Genomic DNA, 22,020 nt, shown 5'->3' on the forward strand with positions numbered 1-22,020 from the left:
AAGTCTAATCATAGAATAATTAACTGTGGCTATAGTTTTCAATTAGTTTTGTGAATATTCCTATGCCTGTGTAGTTTCTTGCACAGGATCTTACTTGAAGAGAAAGTGTGATGCATTCCAAAATACATAATACAAAATTTAATTCATTTCTTTGCTTGCTTTAAATCAAACTTCATAGTCATATGATGTATAATTCAACCTTATGATTTAACAATTTATATAAGATATCATGTCCCCATGGGGAAAATGGAGTGATTGGTCTAAATGTGGAGTTACTTGTGGTAAGGGAATTGCTATTCGTTCAAGAACATGTGATAATGGAGGAGGCGAAAAGTGGTTTTGCCAAGGAAATTTTTTGGAAAGAAAGTTATGCAACATTCTCCCATGTCCAGGTAATTTTAAAATTTTGGTTTTAAAGTAACTCTTTTCATTGGTATATTCAAGTATTTTTAAAATCTCTGATATTTTTATAAATAGAATCTTGTCTTTCCCCACAAAAAGCTACTGTGCCAATGCCACCAAATGTAAAATTTTGGCTGTGAATTATGGTAACTCAAATTATTCCTTATTTTCTCTTTGCATTTTCTGTGTCACTTCATCTCTTGATCACTTCGTTTATACAATTAATAAAATAGTCTTAACTTAGATTATTGTATTACTAGCATAGTTTAAATACACACTGTTTCGTTTCAAGTATGGTCACAATGGGGAAATTGGAATGATTGTACCACAAAGTCTACCTGTGGACAAGGTGAACGAAAACGCATTCGAAGTTGTTTGTATAACGGCAAACAAAACCAAGATCCTGGTTGTACTGGGCCATTGGAAGATATGCAGAAGTGTTATGTTCCAAATTGTGATGGTAAATACTGAAATTAGAATTATAAAATGTGTTTGAAATGATTCGTTACAAATGTTTCCATAATTTTCCTGTCTGTACAATTATGAATAGATTCTGTCATCAGTTATGGATCAAATTCATTAATGAAAAAACACTAACAAATTTAGGCATTGTTATGCTGAATAGTGAGGTAACAATGTCCATTGTTGGTGAAAACAAAGCCCCTGTCATAGTCATAATACTGCAATCTGTGGTAAAGTATTAGTTCATCTTCACCCTATCCTGAGTCTTACTGAATATCTTAATACGTTTAGTGCTCATCTTTGTTTGTTTACCCTGTTGGTCTTCTTCACTCTGGTAATTACAAGAACACACATATAACAAAACAGTATTAGAATTTGAGTTAATAATTGAGAGTTTATAATAGTTATTCCTGTGTCAGATTTGAAATTTAACATTATTGAAACATTATTGTTATTTAACATTATTGAAAAAATTATGCTTCATATAGCACAGGGATGGCGAACCACTGACCCGGGGGTCACAAAGTGACCCACCGCGTTTTATTTGTGACCCGCCAAAGCACGAATAAAATAAAATGCCAACATATCAGTGATAAAAATTGATTAAACCGCCCTTAAATTAATCTAACAATAACCAAACTATTATAATGTACCGTCAGTTGGGCAGTCAGGGCTGCGATCGCTCATATTTAAATTGTTAATTTCTGGGCCGGTGTGGAAATTTTCAGAACCCCTAATGTTGGACGCATGTCTGTACCGCTCTGTACCGTTATTCAGCTATTGGCTCTGACATCGTTTATGACATAATAATGCAATTGATCTGTTCATTTCTCGCAACGTCTTGTCTTATTCGGAAGTGCATCTGCAGACTGTTTTAGGGGTTATACGAGAACCAGATGCTACTTTGCATTTTCTCACCTACAATGCCGTTGTGAAAACAAAATCTTTCAGACTTGAAATAAAAACCTTGAGATCTGAAATAACAATGGGGCAGTGTGAGAATGCCTTAATGTGGCTGAAAGCTGATCGAAAAATAAAACTCTATCAGAGTGGAATTCCCTCCAAACTCTTTGGTCTGTAAAATAATTTGCCGCATCATCCTAAACTTTTTTGGTTAATTATATGCGTGTTTTCGTAGTCTAATTTCATGAAATCGAGTGCTGTAAAAAGTCCCTGATAGAAGTGCTGCATAAGTAAAGCACAAAACTACACCAAGTAAAGCTTATAAGATTTCAGAAGTTTCTTATAGATACAAACATTGATTAAATATTAGTGACCCACTCTCTTCTATTAAGTGATAAAAATATAATTTTTGACCCATTCATTGAAAAAGGTTTGCCATCCCTGATATAGCATATGGTATTAAATATATCATATATATCCATATTATTTATTGTAGCTAAAATTCGGTTGACATCAGAGGCCGAAGGTTATGTTCAAATTAAAGATGACTCAAACTCTTTTCAACCCAAATGGAGATACATATGTCAGGTATCAAATACATCTTTCATCATGTTAATTTTAGTATTTTTCATTATGCTATTCAAGTACTGTTTAGCTCGTCTACTTTTCCTAGTTACTCTAGACAAGAAATCATTGAAGGACTAATATATTAACTCATTCACGGAATGTTGCTATTTTTTTGCTTCCTTGTTTTTTAAATTACAAAGAGATGAAAAAATACTTTAATAGACTAAACTCAAATAGTGATACAATTCACATATATTTTAAAATATTATTTCCAGGATTTCATTAGTGATGACACAGTTGCAGAAACAGTTTGCAATCAACTTGGTTATGGGTTTTCATATGAAAGTCAACCAAATGAAGTTGTCGGGAATTATTTGGTAGTACCATATTTAACATTTTTTTTGTAAAATTTATATGAAAAGTATCAGTATCTGTTTATTAAAATTTCATTATTCATTAATATTCATTCATACATGTGTAAAAAAATTGTTTTAAGACTTTTTTGTCACTCTGGAATTGCCCCGCGAATGACAGATATTTAATGCAATGTGTTCATTCCTGGGAAGAAAATAGATCATGCTCAAAACGATTGATGATTAAGTGTTCAGGTAATGAATTTTATCTTTTCAAAATGTAATGAAAAGTAATATATTCAAATACTATTGAAATAGATCACTGAAAGTGGGAATCAATTTTTATATGTATGGTTGCCTATGAAACTGTAACTTTTCCATTTATGTACCTGTATTGTAATTAAAAAATAAATATGACTAAACATGTTCTCTAAAATAGGGCATGCAACCTATTTATTCTTTCTAAAACTGGCATACTCATTCGACATGTTAGGTTTTTAAAACTTAATCCTGTTTGGGTATTTGGTTGGGTTTATGAATTCTGTGGATCTTAAATAAGTCTTAAATAATCTTAAATAAACTTGGTAATATATTACGGACATGGGTGGTAGAAAAAAACTATAATTGACTAAAAGTCACTAAAACTTTTCTATGAGAACAAAACTACTATTCTCGTACATGGCTGTCTTACTACATGATCTCCAAGCTTGTAGAAGGTGATTTGCACTTCCATGATACCTTCATGAACAAAGAATTGAGTGTTTTAGAATTGAAAAACGAATGTTTTAGCCATCAGTGAAGTCGCATGTGAGAATACTGCATTAAATATTGAATGTGCATCCGGGAAAGTGATTCAAATTGTGGATGCTATGTTTGGGAGAATTGATAATAACATGTAAGTTTTGACTTGTTGTACATCCAGTATCTCAAACTGGTTATTTGTTTTAGCCACTCATAAGTTCAAACAATAATTCCTCAGTTTCAGATAACCACTTGAAACGATAGTTCACAGAATAAAATTGTGATTTCTGGTGTACACATGCTAATATTTTCTGTTTTTATTGCAAAAAATATGATAGCTCAAAAATGAAACTTTTCAACGTTTTGAATATAATTGCATGAATGCTGATATTCTTGAATTGTTTCTGATGCAATGATGTAGATGCTCTTCAGCTGGAAGTGAAAACAGCTGCATGGCCACTGGAGCTTTGCAAAAAGTTCGAAATACATGCGAAGGATATGCACAATGTTCTCTTACAGCATCTAGTCAAATATTTGGTGATCCATGTCCGGGTGTTAATAAATATTTAAAAGTTGACTTCATGTGTATTTTATCAGGTTAATGTTTACATTTTATATTTATAATTGATAACTTTAATAATGAAGCTAAATATATGGATTCCGAAAATACCCTTTCAGGCATGGCTTTGATTTATCAAATTATTGTTGATATATTGCTAGAGATTAGTTGGTCATCATGGTCTACATGGACTTTATGCAGTACAAATGAAAAGCAAGAGCGCAGAAGGTACAGACACAACAAGGGTAAAATAGTCAGTAACAGTGATGTTCTAGAAACAAGAATCTGTCAAGCTCTTCATACAGGTAAGTGCTATTTGCTATACAATTTTTATTTTTATAAGAAATGCTTATTCATATAAATTGTTTGCATTGCATCTTCAAATTTATTTCAATGTAGGAATTGTGGAATCTGGTTGGTTTGATGGAAGTAATGGATTTCAGTATACTATATTGAAAGATGCCTTTGATTCAATACATTCTGCAAAAATTGCTTGCTATAATTTAAACTCAAACGTTATATCACAAGGTCTATTTCCTATCGATAAGGCAAGGTATGATTTATCATAGTCATTTCCCTAATATTTCTTTTCTAACAATTGCCTGTTTCTTCATTTATATTTTACTTTTTACCGTTTTAACTAAAATGTTCATATGATTTCCAAGAAAAGATGTTCCTTTTTTCAGTATAATGATGCAAATTTATCATTTTTTGACAAAGGGAACTTAGCCAATTGGTCACTATGTATTACAAAGAAAATAATGAAATAATGACAATATGGACTGGAATAACTCGACACGAGTCTAATGGATCTCAGATATGGTACTCCAGTGAGAAGGAGCCAGAACCAGATGAACTCTTACTATACTTCAACAATTTCAATTTTACATTTAATTGTATAAGAGCCAAGATTGACGACTTTGTTCTTTTATCAACTCCTTGTGAATATCATTATCAGAGTCTAGTGGTTTGTGAAAAACCCATTGGTAAGTTTAAAGCCTGTCCCACTTTTCTAAAATACGATAGATATATATTTGGCAAAGGGCTTAGGTAGGCATATGAAATGGTATTCTTGGTTAGAATATATATATATTAGAGATTTGGCTTATTAGGTTCCATTCATACAATGAGAACAAGTGTAACAAAAAGGTCAAGTATTAGACAAGTTGAACAAGTGTGGTACAAGAAAGATGAGTTTGGGGAAAAGGGACAAGTGTGAAATATGACATTTTTGAGAAACTCTTATTGTATTGTTTGATATAGAAATAACAGTGAAAAAATATTACTAACTTGGTTCATATACAAATATTGGTTTCTCGACCGGATGCACGCAACCAGTATTTTTAGTATTCATAAAATTCTGTTACCAACTTCGGCTTTGCTTTGAGAATTTTGTAAAACTGTTATTATCATATGTAATTATTTACTTTTTGCCTTATTATTTCACTCCAGATATTCTACATATTGGTATAACCGAATCTTCAAAGTTGACAGCATTTGATGAAAGAACATTTTCCGTAAAACAGCTGACATCATCTGTATGGACTAAGCCAAATGGAGATGTTATATGTCATCAATTTAGTAAAAAGTCAATTGCAAGTTAGTATTCAAGTGTCAGTTAAGAATTTTATAAAAAATCTTTATAAACATTTGAAAAAATATCTAGATTGCAAAATTTAAAGATTTGCTTTCCATAGAATATTACAACAAAAAAGTATTGAGGTAAATTTTTTTTCTTTCAATTATGACTGATGTGTATTCTTTTATGAGACGTTTTGGGGATAAATGATTATTGAATACAATAATTTATCTTTTAGATTATGAGATGTTTTGGAATGGAAAAATGTATATCCCATTGACACGTGTTCTGCAATATGCTAATGATTTCAAGTTATCAGCTTTGGCTCGGTGTGTAGCTGTTGGTGGTACTACCCAAGATTGGACAAAAAATGATATATTCACTGGTGATCTTCCAACAAGTATGATGGAGTTTGAAAAATAAGTCAAATTCAAATACCCAACCTTGTTCTATTTGGGATTCATTATTTGAAGTTTACTCTCATTCAGATATCTCTGGAAAATCCCAGATATCTGTTGAACATAATTTTTGGACTATATTTTGATTTCATAGAGACATGATTTTGTGATATTCGTGCAAAGTGAATTAGTATAAACTTGTCACTTGTCATGTTGTCATGTTGAGGTGATGCATGGTAATGGTTTATATAACTTCATGCCTTTTTCTGATTCATAAAATATATTACATAATTCAAAATAATGCTACAAAGTGTTTCAATTTTTCAATTGAAATTATACACAACATATTTATTATTACTATTATATTTTAGGCACACACAATGCTACACTGAAGGAGATGCTTCGGTTAAATTTCAATGATTGTGTCAACAATGCACATAATGCTGTTTGCAGTTATCTGCATTCAGACATAACTCTATCAATATGTGAAACAACAGGTTGAATTAAATTTTAGATTCTATTTTGGAATTCATGTATTTCTTTAATTGATAATGCATACATGATTTTAGGTTTTTTGTGTATGTCTAATATTCAAATAATGATCACATCTTAGTATAGAACTTTGTGATATCTTGGTTATATTCAGGGTTTATTGATATTTATAATTTAAAACTATCAGGTCCATTCAAGCCACATATTTTTTTTATATGAGTGCAATAATTGAGATATATATGATGATATATACTCAACTTTCGACCCCAAAAATTGTTACAATAGGAATATACCATTTCATTTATTTCCTCTGCTCTGGGCTAATTTAAAAAATCTTATCATGTTTATTGTCTATATATTTTTTATTACCGGTACTAAACTCAATACAACATTTGCTGTTACATTCAGACATCCATTTTTTTATTCATATTAACATTATATAAAACATTTTTTGCAGAAACGTGTAGTTATGGTTTGGGTATGGAAAATGGTATAATAAAAAGTTCAAATATTTTTGTATCATCTGCATATGACAGCAAAAATAGAGGAGATATGGCAAGACTCCATTGGTCTGGTTTTGAGTACTATAATAATCTTGAATCTCTGTCAAAGTGCACTGGCTGGAAACCAAAAACTGATGACAAACAGCCTTGGATAATAATCAAATTAAATGATCTACACAATATCACAAGTATGATAGATTCCTAGACGTCCATAAGTGTAATAAATTGATGTAATGACATATATAAATGGTTTAAAAGTAGATTTGTAAATTGCAATTTATTGATGCATAGCATGATAAGATTTAAAGTAGGTAAATTTAGTAAATGGTCGATTTTCTTGGGATATTTTAGTGGTGTTAGTTAGTGTTTATGCACTAGCGGGGAATGCCTGTAACCACCATCATATTTATCATCACTTTACCAAATTCTAATTCATTCATCAATTTTTAATGATTATTGTAACAGTTGTGACATCAATTGGAAAACACTGACAATTTTGATGAATGTTTAATAAAAATGTTTCTTTTTTGCAGGTATAGGGGTTGCGAAATCATCTGCAAACAATCTTGAAAACATTAATTTATTTATTTGGTATAGTTTGGATGGAAATATCTGGTATGGCCCTGGCTATAAAAATCAACCAGGAACAATTTTTATGTCTTCATCTCATAGAATTGGAAATATTAGATTTACTGATAAAAACACTCAAGTTGTGCTGCCATTTCCTGCATCTTATATTAAGATTCAATCACAGAAGCCTGTTATGGATTCATGTTTGCAGTTCGAAATATTTGGTTGCCTTGTAGATGTTGAGTTTGATCTGTATTGTACCAGTAGACTTGAATTGAAATCACAACAAAAATATAACAATACAGTATCTGAATATATACATGGATATTCTTCTTTGGATAGACGTTCTGTAAAGATATATTTAATCCAGAATTATTTAAATTGGAAAAATAATCAAATCGTCTATTGGATGTCCAATCAAGTTCTCGTATCAGATTGCAGAAAATATTCATTTTCTGATATAGCAAGGTAATTTTATTTATATCATTTATGTTGCGTTGAATTTCGTAAACCCGAATATATACATTAGTGTAAATGGTCATTGTGCTTTGACCTTCCACAAAACCTGATGTTATTATGATGTATTGTATTTGGCTGTTTTTCACAATGTTTTTTGTTTATTTTTAATATGAAATCTGTAATCGAGATGTTCAATACAATCCATGTACCAGAATAAACATGACAAAGTTATGCTTTTGCTGCCATTCTTTATAATCTATTATTTATCTCGATTGCTGTCATCATCTGGAATGTGATGTATAATCCGAATTTCACATAATAAAATATTATTGCTGAATAGTTTTACTGTATCGATAGTGAGATGTAGTAGTTAAAGCAACTTATTTTGATGTTAACAGTTTAACATACACCTGAAGTCAATTTATAAGAAGAAGTTAAAATTAACTTTCCAATTTTCAGTGGGAGAACGGATTGTCCGTGGTTTGAAATTGAATTTTCATCAAAAGTTGCAATATCTGAAATTCTGATACGTGGAATGGAGATGAAGAATGAACTTTCAGAATACTGTCTCATACAGAGTTTTATTTTAATATATGATGATGGAGTTAAAACCAGATTTTATCAGTCCAAGGACCAAGGGCAATTTTCAGCTAAAATGTTCGTTATAATATAAATTTTCATTACCTAAAATATAGGTTACTACTTAATAACACCATTAGTTTAAAAACTCATTTAAAAAACAGTTTTTATCGAAAATTGCTTTTTTGAACAAAATCATTACGGTAATTAGGAAACAATTCCAACAAACAATTTACTTGCACCATGGTTGTTAAAATGAATAAGTTCTTGATGGTAAAATGTTCTGCATCTTGTGATACATTATGCTTTGCCTTTTTTTTTTAATTTTGTGTGAATGTTCAAATGTTTCCCGATGCAATGAATAGAGTTAAAACAATGCCCAGTGAAAGGAAACCTTATAAGACTGTGCACTTAATTGAACACCGCTGTCTTTTTGCAGTTGGTCAGGATCATGTATGATATTAGCTAGAATCAGGTAACATTTGTACAGATCATAATAATATATTCCGTTTTTATATCTTTTAGGTTTTTCAACCAAAATGAAAGAGAATACAATAAACATACACTTAGCAATGTTTTTGCGAACAAAATTAAAATAATTGCAATTTCATGGAAAAAAAGACCTTGCTCTGTTTTAACTGTTAAAGGATGCTCATACAAGGTGAAATATTTTCCATCCATGTTTTGCGATATTTGCATTTCTGTTTGCTCTTAGATGAAAAGAGGTTTGATATTCACCTAAGGGTATAAGAAAGTTGATAGGTTAGCTTGTTTACCTATAGAATCATAATGTTTGTTTAGATGCCTGTCTTGTTTGTCTATGGGAGTCGACAACCAGTATCAAATTCCAGATGCACAGATATAACTTCATGAATAATTTCTAAAGAAGCCATCAATACCGGTTGAATTAAAATGAAAAGCATTAAAAAAGAAATTCTTGTTATTTTAATATAGCATCTTGATCTTCAGTTATAGTGTTCTTTGGGTGAGATCACATAGCAGTTAAAGTGTTAGACCGAACTGTGTTGCATTTCAGATTACAAAAATCTAAGATTGAAATCCCATGCCCAAACAGTTCACCCAACGAGCTAAGAGATCGGTTAGGCAATGCCGAATTGGAAAGGTTACGTTTTCTCCAAAATAGCTTTTACCACATATTTTAGATATTAGTGATTGCTTCAACAGGACCTCGTTTGAAGCAAAAGGTGTGAATAATTATCATGATTAATTACATTTCAGAAAATGTTTGCATCTTTCTACAAAACAATAAAAAATGGGCAAACAAACAAGTTTTTCACTGCAAATTTCAATTGCAAAGGATCTGAAACAAGTTTAAAAGAATGTGGAGTGGAGAATAAAATTGAAAAGTGGGTATTGATGGATTTTAATGTCTTGCCAATAATTTTGCAAAAAATTGTGTTATGTATGCTAAAAGTGCAAAGCGTTATTATATACATTATGATAAAAAAAAATATTGTAGAGATTTTCAAATAATAAATGTTTAACCAGTACATTTTGATACCAAAACTTTAACTATATCTATATTCAATTTTAAATTTATATATCTATTCAATTTAACTTTATAAATATAATATTGTATATTTTCAGAGAACTGCCAATAATTCCAATGCCCTTTTCATGCCAATCAAAATATAGACTTCGTAGTCCAGTGAAGGATAATATTGGATATCTTCAAAGGTAGTATTGATTATATTTAATATTTTGCGGTTCTCAAATTTAAATTTTTATATAATTATTTTCATTCTCAAAAGAATTTTGCGTGAATTAGATCAAATTTTATTTATATTAAGGTGTTTTATTGACTTCTTGAATAAATGTTTAAAATGTAATATTCCTTTACTAAAGACATACATTGTGATATGTCCTGAATAAATAAACCAGATCTATACTTTTAGATGGAATTCTGCTGAAAAGCTTTGGAAGCCAATAAGTAAATATTCAAAGATGATCAATAGTTCTGAATCAATCTTATATTGGAGTATGGCAAATCAATTTAGTGAATATGATGAACAAAAAATATGTATTGAGATGGGGTTTACCAAAAACAAGGATACCAAAATGAAGATAAATGAGATTGATTTACAAGATATTATAGTTGTAAGTATTATCTTGTATCATGATACTATTTTTTTGAACTGATGCCTAAATGTTTAAATTTTATTTTATGTATTTTCAGCATATAACCCAATTTCAGGAGCAAATTGATGATATTTATAACAAATTTTCATATCTTATTTTTGAAAAATCTCAATTTATCAATGAACTTTTTTGCTGTTCAGATTTCTTCGATGTCATTTTTGGTAACAGAAGATGTTGAGACTGGAAAACTAATGGTTTATTCACCAAATCAAGCTTCAAACAAGGACATCAATAGCTATGAAAACAGACTATATGCATGGTGTCCCATGCGCTATGGAGATTTTATCAATATTGAGCTGCGCAGAATATTTCAAGTTTTTGGTGTCAAAGTTACTGTTCTTGGTTTGAGTGAATTTCAAAAATTAGAGTTGGAAAATGGTATCACAAGTATAAGTGTTCATATTCAATATTCTGTAAATGGTGATACATGGATAAACATGCAAGAAGAGGTAACTAACATATTTTTTCCCCTCACATTGAAAATCAAACATATTTTCTTTAAACAAAGCTTTATACAAAAATGGTTAATGAAAGCTACCCAGTTTAGAAGAATTTATGGTTGATATAGTCACCAGGACCTAATTCAAAATGTAACATCTAATATACAGTGGATCACGGATACCTAAAAAATCAGATGTTCATTTCACATGTATTCTGCAGTCAAATATAACATGTTTTTTATAATAATAAAGATTGATACAGCTACAGATAGATGAAAGTTGAGAGATCATATCAACATTTATTATTTATACTAGACCATAGTAAATTTGTAATAAAAAATAAAAATGTCTGTTTTTTTTTATTTATTAGGATCTGGGATACAAGTTTGAGAATTCTGAATTGCTAATAATATTCAAAAAATCCGCATCAGCAAAGTTTGTGAGGATTACAATTACAAAGTCTCCAGTTGGGCAAAGATGTATACAACTAAGAATAATTGGTCATGCAATTATTCACAATTGGCAAAACAGAGGTATTAGATTATTAAAGTGACTTATATTAAATTTGTAAAGGTTTTGGAGATTTATTATTCAAGCTAAAAAATAGAGTCAATTTTTGTTTGTAATTCTATAATTTTCGCTTTTTACACATTTTACAATTTGTTTATGTTGCAAGCCACAAATCAGTAATTTGTTTGAGAGAATAAAAATTTGAAAGTAAATCTCCAGTGTGAATGAAAACCTAAAATTTGGTATAATAATACAAAAGTCTTGATACTTTCAAGCATATATCACATTTTGAACAAAAGTTGCAATATTTTAGTATTCGGTTTAATTAGACTGATGGATACAGATGCTGTTGATTCTCAGGACAATGCCCCATAACGGATTTTAACTTATGGAGTCAGCGATAAACAAAAGTATTGCAATGTATTGCAAATGTATTTTATAATCAGTATTGCATTTATATTGATTGTAGGATTGTGACTCTTCAATTATGCTTTATGAAAGGTCAAACTTGATTCTAGTCAGTTTTGAATATACAAAATTTATTCAAGTAACTATTTGTGTAACCTATTTTTTTGCTGTACCTAGATTTATGTTTTTTGTGAATTTTTTCAGCATTTTATTCTAACAGGATTTGCAGATTTTTAACCCCTCTAGTCAAAATTGACAGGAATAAGTGTCTATTTTTCATCCTTTTTCTGTTCTGTTTATATGTTCATGTTCAAATACGATTTTGATTGTCTATATCTTTGCAAATTGAGTAAACAAAAATAATTAATTGTTCTGTAGTAGAATGAATATACTATCTATCTGTTATAACACTATTCCTTATTCTTATCTAACCTATTTATATCAAATTGAAGATCATTGCATTGAGAATCTTGGAATGGGAGACGGAAGAATTCAAAATGAATCTATCACTGCATCATCTATTTTGAATAAAAAATTTGAAGCATATTATGGAAGAATTGATAACATGCAGTCATCTATAAATAATGGCTGGGCCTGTCTATGTAAGAAATGCCCTCGATAATCTGTATTAGAAACCCAATTAATGCCAGTTCAAGGATACTATTGAAATGTAGCCTATGTCAATAATATGGAAAAAAACAGAAATTATGTTTATGTAATAGTCTTTTTTTTGAATTATACATGTATTTTGGTAATACATGAAAATTGGCCATTTTACAGGTTTTGATATTGTAATATACGCATATATATGGTTTTCTGAAGAATTACTTCAAGCTTAGGGCGAAGGTATTTGGCCCACAGGGGATTTGAAAATGATTTCAACCCCACAATTGAACCACGAAAATCTAATTTTTATCATACTAAAATATCAAACGGAAAATTAAATAAAGTTGAAATTTATTTAGTGTTGTTTATTAAAGTGAGAGTCCTGTTGACCCATTGTACCCATTTCCTAGGACCTAGATGACCGTCATTTTTTGTCATTCAAAATATTCGGTTACTGCTAGAACCTTGCTTTTCCTTTTTTTAACAGCTCACAGTTTTCAGCACAGATTTTTGCATTTGCAATGAGGACTATTAACTAAAATAATTAATCAATATCCATCAATAAAAATATATTCAATAATATTTATCAATGGAATATTTAGGCATGAATAACTTTCAAGGGGAAGAATGGATTCAAGTAAAACTCAGTCAGAAGAATATTGTCAGAGGAATTGTTACTCAAGGATCTGTTCATGGAAACTACTTTGTTGAATCGTTCAAGTTGGCATATTCTGATGAGAGAACCGATTGGACATATGTCAAAAAGAATGATGGAAAAGACAAGGCAATTGAATATCCCATTATACTGCTTAATATTGCTAAAATTTATTCTATATAATTGTTTTTGACGAAAAGAAAACATATTACCATGTCAAATGATGCTTTATTAAATCAAACCCTTTTAAGATAATGTTTGATAACGAATAACGAAAACCATCTATCTCTGGATGAATATGAAATTTCTGCTACTGTTCAACCAGAAATAGTTTCCAACTCTTTGCTGTTGAATCTCTCATATGATTATTGACAGATTTTCAACAATTTTCATTTGCCTATGTTACAATCATTATTGAGTTTATTCATGTATACAAGCTTGAAGCTAATTCAGTGATGATTTGAATTTTTAAATGCATAATAGTACATTTGATCAATGTTATATATATTAAATTTTATCCATGTGTGATGTTTGAACCATTTTTAGATTTTTTCAGCAAATTTTGATACAGAGACAAAGGTTGCAAACCACCTTGCAAAGCCTATACTAGCGAACTACATTCGTATTTATCCATGGACTTTTTATAATTACATCGTGATGAGAATAGAGTTACTTGGATGTGTTGTACAAGGTGTTTGTGTTTGATTGGAGTTTTGTAATATTTACAGCATAAGCTTTTTATAACATTTCCTGAGTTTTTATAAGATTTTTGTTGCTTTTTTAAACTATAAACTGAACTATTTACTCATTGTATCAAGATGACCTGGGAAATGATAACTGAAACTATAATTATCACTTCATTTCAATTATTGACAAATTTTGGTTTTCTCTTCCAACCACATTCATGCATCTGAAAACATGTATCTAGTTAGCTGAACCAATCTGGTTGCTTGTATTGAACATCATTGTTCTTTTATTTTTCCTATTGTCAAAAGTGAGTCTCGGCGGTGTGGCACATCCTGCTAGGAACTGTTAGGAATGCGCTTTCCACCAGACCTCTGATTACCCTGCGTTGGTCAAAATAACTGGTTAACTAATCCCATAAGTGACATGGACTGGTAACCTGACGAGAGGAAGTGGTTCGCAATATGATTAAGCCGCTTCCCTCTCCCCTAGTATAAACATGTCAATCTGATCGCAAAAGTAGATGGGCGGTCTTGCAATAGAATAATTAGTTTGTCATTCAAGCCTGTAGAAGTTTTATTTGGTCTCAAAATTACATTTATAGTTATTATAATAATATCATGATATAGTAATATATAATAATATCATGATAAGTATTTTGATGTCAAATCTGGAGTTTTGTTTATTTTCACCAAAACTGATTGCTTCACATGTTAAGATCCTTATTCAAAGTGAAGTTGTAAGTAATTACTTTGTAAGAAAAGTTGATATTATTTACTTTTTTATTCAGATTTTAATGGAACAGCAGGAGAGAGTTTATTATCTTCAACTTCCCAAGTATCATGTAAAGTCATATCGCATACAATTGTGTTTGTAATTTGATATTTTGCTTATTAATATTATGATATGAGATTTCAATAATGAGGTTTATTGAACAAAGTTTATAAGCACTTTCTAAATTAGCATGAATAACAGTCATCTGGTTTTACAACATAATGCATATTTGGATGAAAGTAAACATCACTTTGGTTTTAAAAGTAGAAGTGGCAAATAAAGCAATGTTTGAACTCTTACTACATTAATTGCGGTCATGTATGGAATACTTAGTGCTGGATATACTTTCAATCAAAAATGTGCTCACCATTGACCTTCGACTATCCTGCATGGGTTTGCAGGTTCGAATCCCATGCAGGGTAAATAATGTACGAGAGGGTTACTAAACTTCTTGCCACCGTAGGGTGGTTCATGTGACCGCTGGAAGGCAAATAACTGGCTAACTAATCCCACACCCAACATGAACTGGTAATCGGATGAGAGGCTGTGGTTCACCATATGATTAAGCCATATTATCGACTTTCTTTTTCCCTACGATAAATATATAAATTCTATTCTATCCTAATATCACCTCATATTAATGCCAGATGCAGCATATTCTCGAAACAATGCAGTTACATATAATCCTGGCTCGGGGTACGAATACTGGTTGGTGAGGAGTACTGATGTTTCAAACATAATATGTGAAAATAATAATAAACTTTGTAAACTTGGACGTGGAGAACTTGCATACAATTTATTTCGAAATGCGACATTTACGCGGTAGGACTATTGTTACTAATTCATCCCTATTATATTTATGGCCATGGAAGACTTCATATCTTTAAAACTATTCTATGTAATTATTCCGATACGTGAAAAATATTACCGGTAGATGATATTGAGAATCTTTATATTCTTAACATTGTAATATTACATATCATATGTTGATGACTTTTTCATATAAAATTTCCACTTAAATTTGATAATTGAAATTCAACCATATTTTATTGTGTTTATAACAATTAAAAATTTTAATCGATATATTTTACTTTATTCTTGATGTCTGAATAAAGTAATTGAGAGAATACATTTAGGAGTAAAATACTTTGATTTTTAATCACTTGAATTTTATTTTAATATAATTATGTAGATTTCTGTGCGAAATTTATAATATAAAATATAAATATAAAACTCATTATAGACAATTTCTTTTCTTAGACAAGTTGCTGAATACTTCTTCAATCTGACGAATGATAAATTTGTATATGTTGGACTCACAGATTATCTAATAAAAAATTCGTATGAAAACACCAAACAGGTGAAGAAATCAATTTTTTTTTCAAAAAAGTTGATTTTACAATCATACCGACTGTCAAACTAGATGCTTGTGATTGCTTTTAATTTGTGGATTTGTCATCTTATAGTACAGTATATGGAACACTATATAATTCATTACAGATTCTTTTTCTTGGTTAAAATATTAGTTACATAGTCTTTGAAAATGTGGAAATTTGTATTATTTATGTGTGCCCATTGCATTGTAACAGACTTTGTTGATGTTGTCAAAATGGTTTTACTCAATTCACACAAAAATTTGTTTTCACATATTATATCAACATTATCAGTATCAGTAGTTCAGTATCAATAGTTTATTTTTACACATGCCGAATATACACATTGTACAAATAGGATAAAGTAAAAAAAGAAAAAAATGCGTTTTAGTGTGAAGGAAGACGCTATAAACCAGTAATGGTTATCGAGCAGCGTCACCTACAAGGAAGTCTAACATCAAATTTTATAAAGGAATAAAAAGACGAACATTAAATACTAAGAGAATACGGAAATAGAATACATTCAGGCGACCCGGATATCCGACATGACAAACAACAGGGTCCGCATTAGGGTTTTTAGACTGTAAATAATTTTCTTTTATTCTCTCATGATATACGCTTTTTATTTTCAGACTTTCTCTATTTTATTGGGTGATTCATTGTGGAAAAAATCATCAAATGAACCTAATCTATCTTATGAACGTAATACTATGCTGTTAAAAGATGGAACACTTTTTGATATTATGTGTTCTCATGAGGGTCTTAATGGATTATGTGAGAGGGTAGAAACTGGTATCTACACAGGTAATCAATCGGAGTTTGTTATAATATATTAGCTTGATCAAATTTTACATTGTTATATTTCATTAAATACTTGCCATTTGCATTTACCTATTTGCAAAACTTTTGAATGAAGAGAATACCTTAAAATATGGCTTGTTGATACAGTGTGTAATTCTTAGAACAACATTGGTCATGGTTGTTGAATATTTTTTACGAAGGTCTCTGACTGAAAGACTTTGGTGAATTTTACACTAATGCAATGTAATTGTTTACACATTATACTGACAGAATTCAAATGTAACAAATATAATTGTTCTAATTTCAATTCTTATTTCGGTCAAAAATCTTTTTATTAGCCTATAATGTTTAGTTTGTTACTACTGTCGGTTTTAAAAATTCTCTTTATGTTCTTTATAATTATAATCTTTATAATCGTTGTCAAATTATCAGATTAATCGCTTGTTTCCATTAGTTGAGAAACTTGTTGCATGTCAATTAAATATGTGAGTTAAATGATATTAAAAAGAACTTATTCTGAAAAAATTCACTTCTGACTATTTATTTCTGTATTAGAATGATATGACGGTGTTTATCTTTGTTGCAACAATTAATCTATACATGGTGCCCAAATTTATTTTCCGACTCAAGCAATCCCGGATGAAAAACTTCAGGGTGTCAAGGTTCAGGGTTCAAATTCTAATCAAGAAACTACCGCTCAATAATAATTTATTGGCTTCAAATAATTGGATATTTGTTTAACTGAACACTTTCTTTGTGAATTTCCCCACGATGTTGCCACAATTAAGGTCAATTTTATTTCATAGGCCCTTAATCTTTGACCCATTACTAAATTATTGTTAATGCAAAAACATTGAATTCTCCCACAATGCTGCAACAATTAAAGTCAATTTTTTCCATATGTCTTTTTACCCCTGACCCATTTAATGCAAAAACATTGCCCAAATTTCTGGCCCATGCTGGTATACGCCCAAAAATGTTTTTGAATAAATTTCTTATTTCATGTTTCATAATAATTATGATTTATATTTTGCCACAGCTCTATAGGATATGTTTTTTTTAATTACAGACAATACAAAACAAGAGAATTGTCCAAGTGGATTTGAAATAAATAGCGGGTGGTGCTTAAAGGTATTTATAAATATTCAAACATGTATTTATGTGGAGTATATACAGCAGGGGTGGCCAACCTTTCACATACCATGAGCCACGTTTTAAACATAATGTTTCAGATGCGCCGTAAATCTCTTGTATTCCCACGCCAAATGTCCGCATCTTGTTGAAATTATATAAATTTATAATACACACACATATATACACACGTATATGTAGTTTTTACAATTTACAACTTCATATGAATAGAAATTGAGCATGGAAGTATAATAAATAAAACTACTCTACTCTACCCTCGATTCTAATTGGCCTTTGCCAATCAGCTGTTTGGCCTAGCGTCGCGTGATTTTACTCCATGCTTCTTCGAGATTAGTACTTGCGTCACAGCAAGCGATTTTATGCTTCGCTTTTGTTGACAACAGTCATTTGAAGTTTGGATGAAAAAAGTGGTATTTAGGGGTCATTTTCAGCATGTTGTGGGTTGATTTATAATAAATTTTTTAGGCTTGGGCAATTCAACTGGTTGTTCAATGATTATTGGGAGATATTTGGGAAGTCTGGGCAATGGAAAATCCATGTTTCAAGCTGATAAATGACGATTTTTCATTTTTCCAGAAGTTCTGAACTTTTTACTTCAGTAGGGAAAAAATAGTAAATTTTACTAATTTTTGCTAAAAGTCTAGAATGAATTTCATAAAGTCCGTCCAAAAGCTAACGTCGATAATCGCCTGTTGTTTCTAATTCCAACAAGTCGTAAGTGGGCGACGTGGAGTAAGGAGAATAGATTTTAGGTACAATCAAAAGTCACCTTGTAAATCGCAAAAAATCGGCTTGGCGTGGAGAAGCCAAGTGCAATTAACAATTTTGGCATGAAAAGGGTTAAAGATGCAATGCGCCATGTTTGGCGCATGCGCCATAGGTTGGTCACCCCTGATCTACAGACTATATAGCTGTTATATAAAGTTTATAAAAATATTTTTGATGCCAACAAGATAAAAACATAAGTTCAAATTTGATGCTACTACGATAGCTGAAATTCTCATTTACTAACATTTAATTAACAAATTAACAGATTTTACAGAACAACAAAACCCAAGAATGCGGCAAATTGATAGATTCTTGTGCTCAACAGGGTGGTTATGTGTTAGATATGCAAAGAACACCGTTTGCTCAGACTATCAAACTATTGTTGAAAAAGATGAAAATCACAACTTACAATTGTAATTATAAAATTTTTATGTTTAAATAAAAATGAATATTGTACTTTGATAATGTTTTTATGTATTGTAAATATGGTACTACTGGGTTGAGAATAATTCTATTAGTTTTTTAGGCTTATATTAATTGTTGTTCAAATTTGCGATGGGAGTCTTCAGAAATGTTTCATAGATTCTATGTTAATAAATATCTACTATCTTTTTTGCAGTTTGTGGAAGTCAGCTTATGACATCATGCATTACTCAAGATAATGCATTTATTGATTGTAGTTCAGCTGATGATTTAATTGCTGCATGTATTCGTTCCACAGGCAAGATACTTTTTATGTTTTTTTTTCATTATTTTTGCTTTTGTCTGAAGTGAATGTACTTTTTGTAATCAAGTCCATGCATCTGAAAACAAATAACTGGCTAACTAATCCCATTTAAAACAAGAACTGGTGATCGGACGAGAGGTTGTGCTTCGCCATATGATTAAGTCATCATATTTGTTTTTCATCTCCCCCGGGATAAATATGTCGATTCTATCCTATCCTAATTCAAAGGTTTCAATGATATCTAATCTTTTTTGTCAAATTGGTATCTAATTCTTATAGCATGACACTCGTAATTGTACGTTGCTCAAGGTCACTAGTTTTTAACCTCTTTATAGACCGATCCTATTCTAAAAACATTAAGCTTTGTTTAAATTTTCTGCTAGTACTGCTATGTCATCAAAATTACTGTCACTGGGTAATAAATTCTTAATTTTTACTTGTGCATTCTCATATGTTAATTCATTTAACCTTGAGATTTGAAATTAATCTGAAGAATGAACACTAGAATAATACATTGTCCAAGTATTAACACCTTTATTGAATACCAATTTATTTTACTTGTTTTTAGATTCACCATCTATTTTATCATCTCCATCTCATATAGGTGATAAAAAAGTTAGAAAGGACCAATTTTTAGCATCTAGTTTTACTCCATCAAATCCTCCATGGATGGCAGGTCCTGGTAATTGTGGATTCTGGTGTTTGCACAGACTGGATGTTGAAAGGTATTCAATTGTGTAGATGACAGAAAATAGGATTAAGTTCGATCGCTTTATGACATCTCATTGAACCACTATTAAAAGCAATTTGATTTTTCCAAGTTTCTATTGTAATTGTTTGTAAATTTAATAAATAAACTTTGTACAATTGTTTGTCAGTATATAAGAAATGGGCAGCTCGTAATTTGATAATTGATATTATGAAAATAATGGAAGACTTTAAAATCAAAACAATTATTTAAAAAGTTATTCTAAAAGCTTTTTTTGTCATTGTGATATTGTCCTATTCTTGCAATACACCTAATAAATATGATCATCCCTAACTTGAATTATTGGTTTTAGTATTTTTTGTCTTTTCGACCAAGTGGCAACTAATACTTTAACTATATAAAGAGAAAAAAAAATTCAAGTTTGAAACAAGAAAACTTAATAACATGAACACTATATTCAGGTGGCTACAGGTGGATTTGAAGAAGTTGTACAAAGTATACAGGATAACTGTAATGCCAGTTTATGATTACTGTAGTAAATCATCTACTGAAAATTTGGCATTAGAAGATATTGATAAAAAGCCGATCCATACAATCTCCAAGCCTGTTCAAATTGTTTTTACGTCTTTCCATGGTGAAGCAAGATATGCACCTAGATCACTAATTGAGGTGAATATGTTTTTAGAAGCTTGAATGTGTTTTTTTCATTTTGTCTATATAATTAATTTATTACTTCAAGCTTCATTCTGATGGATCTTTGAGATGGATGTTAAAGAAACCATTGATTGGACGTTTTGTCAAAATATATTTCGAAGAAAAACAGGATAATGTGGATGACTGTATGAGTGTCGATATACATGGAACCTTATGGGAAAGTGCTCATTCTGATTGGACACAGAAGTATAGAATGTTTTCATTAGAGTTTTTTGCATGGTTATGATATGATTATTGGTTTTATTTATCAATATTTTGCTCTAATACTGTTAATGAATTTTCGGAAAACACTCCCCCAATGATGTTTAGCATCATTTTTGTCATGAAAATGCATCTAAAACACTATGTGCACTAAGACCAAATTTTACACTAGATTATCAATGTTTATTGTAGATGTGGTTATCCCGTAAACGGCAGCTTAGACCGATTGACACAGTTTTCAAGCTAAACAAATTTAGTAGCGAAACTTGGCCCAGTTTCAGCAATGCCATAGTCAACTGTCCCGTCACTGCTATCATTTTCTACAGCTTCATCTCTGCCAACTTCATCACTGTCATTATCAAAATCGCTATCTGATTCTGATGAACTATCTCTAGTTTCATACAATATACAATTTATTTCATCTCTTGTCAAACCACGCTTTCGACTCGCCATTTTCAATTTAGAATTGCACGCCTCACAGTCCACGTAGGGCCGCCCATCCTCACGTCAGCTGTAACAACCACCGCAATTATTGATTTGTCAGCCTATGCCCTATGACGTGCGTATTCACGGGTAAGGGTACACCAGCGTTTAGTAATTGTGCAATGCGAAAAAACTTGTGGGTAACTTATTAGGTGTCAAACTTGTTTGACGAATATACCCAGGAAGGACGGTAAAGGGGTTAAGGTACATGTGAAGTTACTGTATGTTAGTCAGGGTTAGGGTCTTCCCTATTTACTATAGATTTCCTGATTTAGAGTGCCCTTTAGT

The 22,020-nt window shown here is 30.7% G+C and overlaps 3 protein-coding genes across 3 annotated transcripts in view; all 3 read left to right on the forward strand.

Annotated features, from left to right (window-relative positions):
• Positions 1-232: 232 nt before the first annotated feature.
• On the forward strand, positions 233-7,882 carry LOC144421957 (uncharacterized). The gene is made up of 16 exons (XM_078111591.1): positions 233-392; positions 695-862; positions 2,264-2,355; positions 2,610-2,711; positions 2,831-2,942; positions 3,477-3,582; positions 3,850-4,025; positions 4,149-4,292; positions 4,387-4,540; positions 4,708-4,973; positions 5,440-5,586; positions 5,805-5,966; positions 6,336-6,461; positions 6,914-7,147; positions 7,493-7,732; positions 7,872-7,882. The coding sequence occupies exons 2-16, from the start codon at positions 832-834 to the stop codon at positions 7,880-7,882; spliced, it is 2,103 nt and encodes a 700-aa protein (XP_077967717.1). The 5' UTR covers positions 233-392; positions 695-831.
• On the forward strand, positions 7,869-13,541 carry LOC144421999 (uncharacterized). The gene is made up of 10 exons (XM_078111652.1): positions 7,869-7,997; positions 8,448-8,645; positions 9,093-9,228; positions 9,807-9,934; positions 10,176-10,265; positions 10,484-10,685; positions 10,868-11,176; positions 11,538-11,700; positions 12,538-12,687; positions 13,294-13,541. Exons 1-10 carry the CDS (start codon positions 7,939-7,941, stop codon positions 13,527-13,529), a joined length of 1,671 nt encoding a protein of 556 aa, XP_077967778.1. The 5' UTR covers positions 7,869-7,938; the 3' UTR covers positions 13,530-13,541.
• Positions 13,542-13,581: 40 nt separating this feature from the next.
• The window catches only part of LOC144421998 (uncharacterized), a 39,859-nt gene continuing 31,420 nt past the window's right edge, over positions 13,582-22,020 (forward strand). The window contains exons 1-11 of the mRNA XM_078111650.1: positions 13,582-14,037; positions 14,821-14,874; positions 15,452-15,626; positions 16,065-16,164; positions 16,810-16,981; positions 18,048-18,109; positions 19,164-19,311; positions 19,518-19,619; positions 20,194-20,350; positions 20,796-21,003; positions 21,074-21,234. Of these exons, the coding sequence (XP_077967776.1) occupies positions 14,004-14,037; positions 14,821-14,874; positions 15,452-15,626; positions 16,065-16,164; positions 16,810-16,981; positions 18,048-18,109; positions 19,164-19,311; positions 19,518-19,619; positions 20,194-20,350; positions 20,796-21,003; positions 21,074-21,234 (1,373 nt within the window). The 5' untranslated portion in view covers positions 13,582-14,003. The remainder of the gene's footprint in view (positions 14,038-14,820; positions 14,875-15,451; positions 15,627-16,064; positions 16,165-16,809; positions 16,982-18,047; positions 18,110-19,163; positions 19,312-19,517; positions 19,620-20,193; positions 20,351-20,795; positions 21,004-21,073; positions 21,235-22,020) is intronic.

The sequence above is a fragment of the Styela clava genome, chromosome 4 (genome assembly GCF_964204865.1).
Source record: "Styela clava chromosome 4, kaStyClav1.hap1.2, whole genome shotgun sequence".
Lineage (NCBI taxonomy): Eukaryota > Metazoa > Chordata > Ascidiacea > Stolidobranchia > Styelidae > Styela > Styela clava.

What these genes read in the sequence shown, in the direction of transcription:
- LOC144421999 (XM_078111652.1), top strand. Translation starts at nt 7,939, where the DNA reads ATGTCCAATCAAGTTCTCGTATCAGATTGCAGAAAATATTCATTTTCT. An exon ending in TCATTTTCTGATATAGCAAG is followed by an intron (nt 7,998 to 8,447) that starts GTAATTTTATTT and finishes TCCAATTTTCAG; the next exon opens with TGGGAGAACGGATTGTCCGT. An exon ending in GGGCAATTTTCAGCTAAAAT is followed by an intron (nt 8,646 to 9,092) that starts GTTCGTTATAAT and finishes TATATCTTTTAG; the next exon opens with GTTTTTCAACCAAAATGAAA.
- LOC144421957 (XM_078111591.1), top strand. Translation starts at nt 832, where the DNA reads ATGCAGAAGTGTTATGTTCCAAATTGTGATG. An exon ending in TTATGTTCCAAATTGTGATG is followed by an intron (nt 863 to 2,263) that starts GTAAATACTGAA and finishes TATTTATTGTAG; the next exon opens with CTAAAATTCGGTTGACATCA. An exon ending in TTTCCTATCGATAAGGCAAG is followed by an intron (nt 4,541 to 4,707) that starts GTATGATTTATC and finishes TTTTTGACAAAG; the next exon opens with GGAACTTAGCCAATTGGTCA.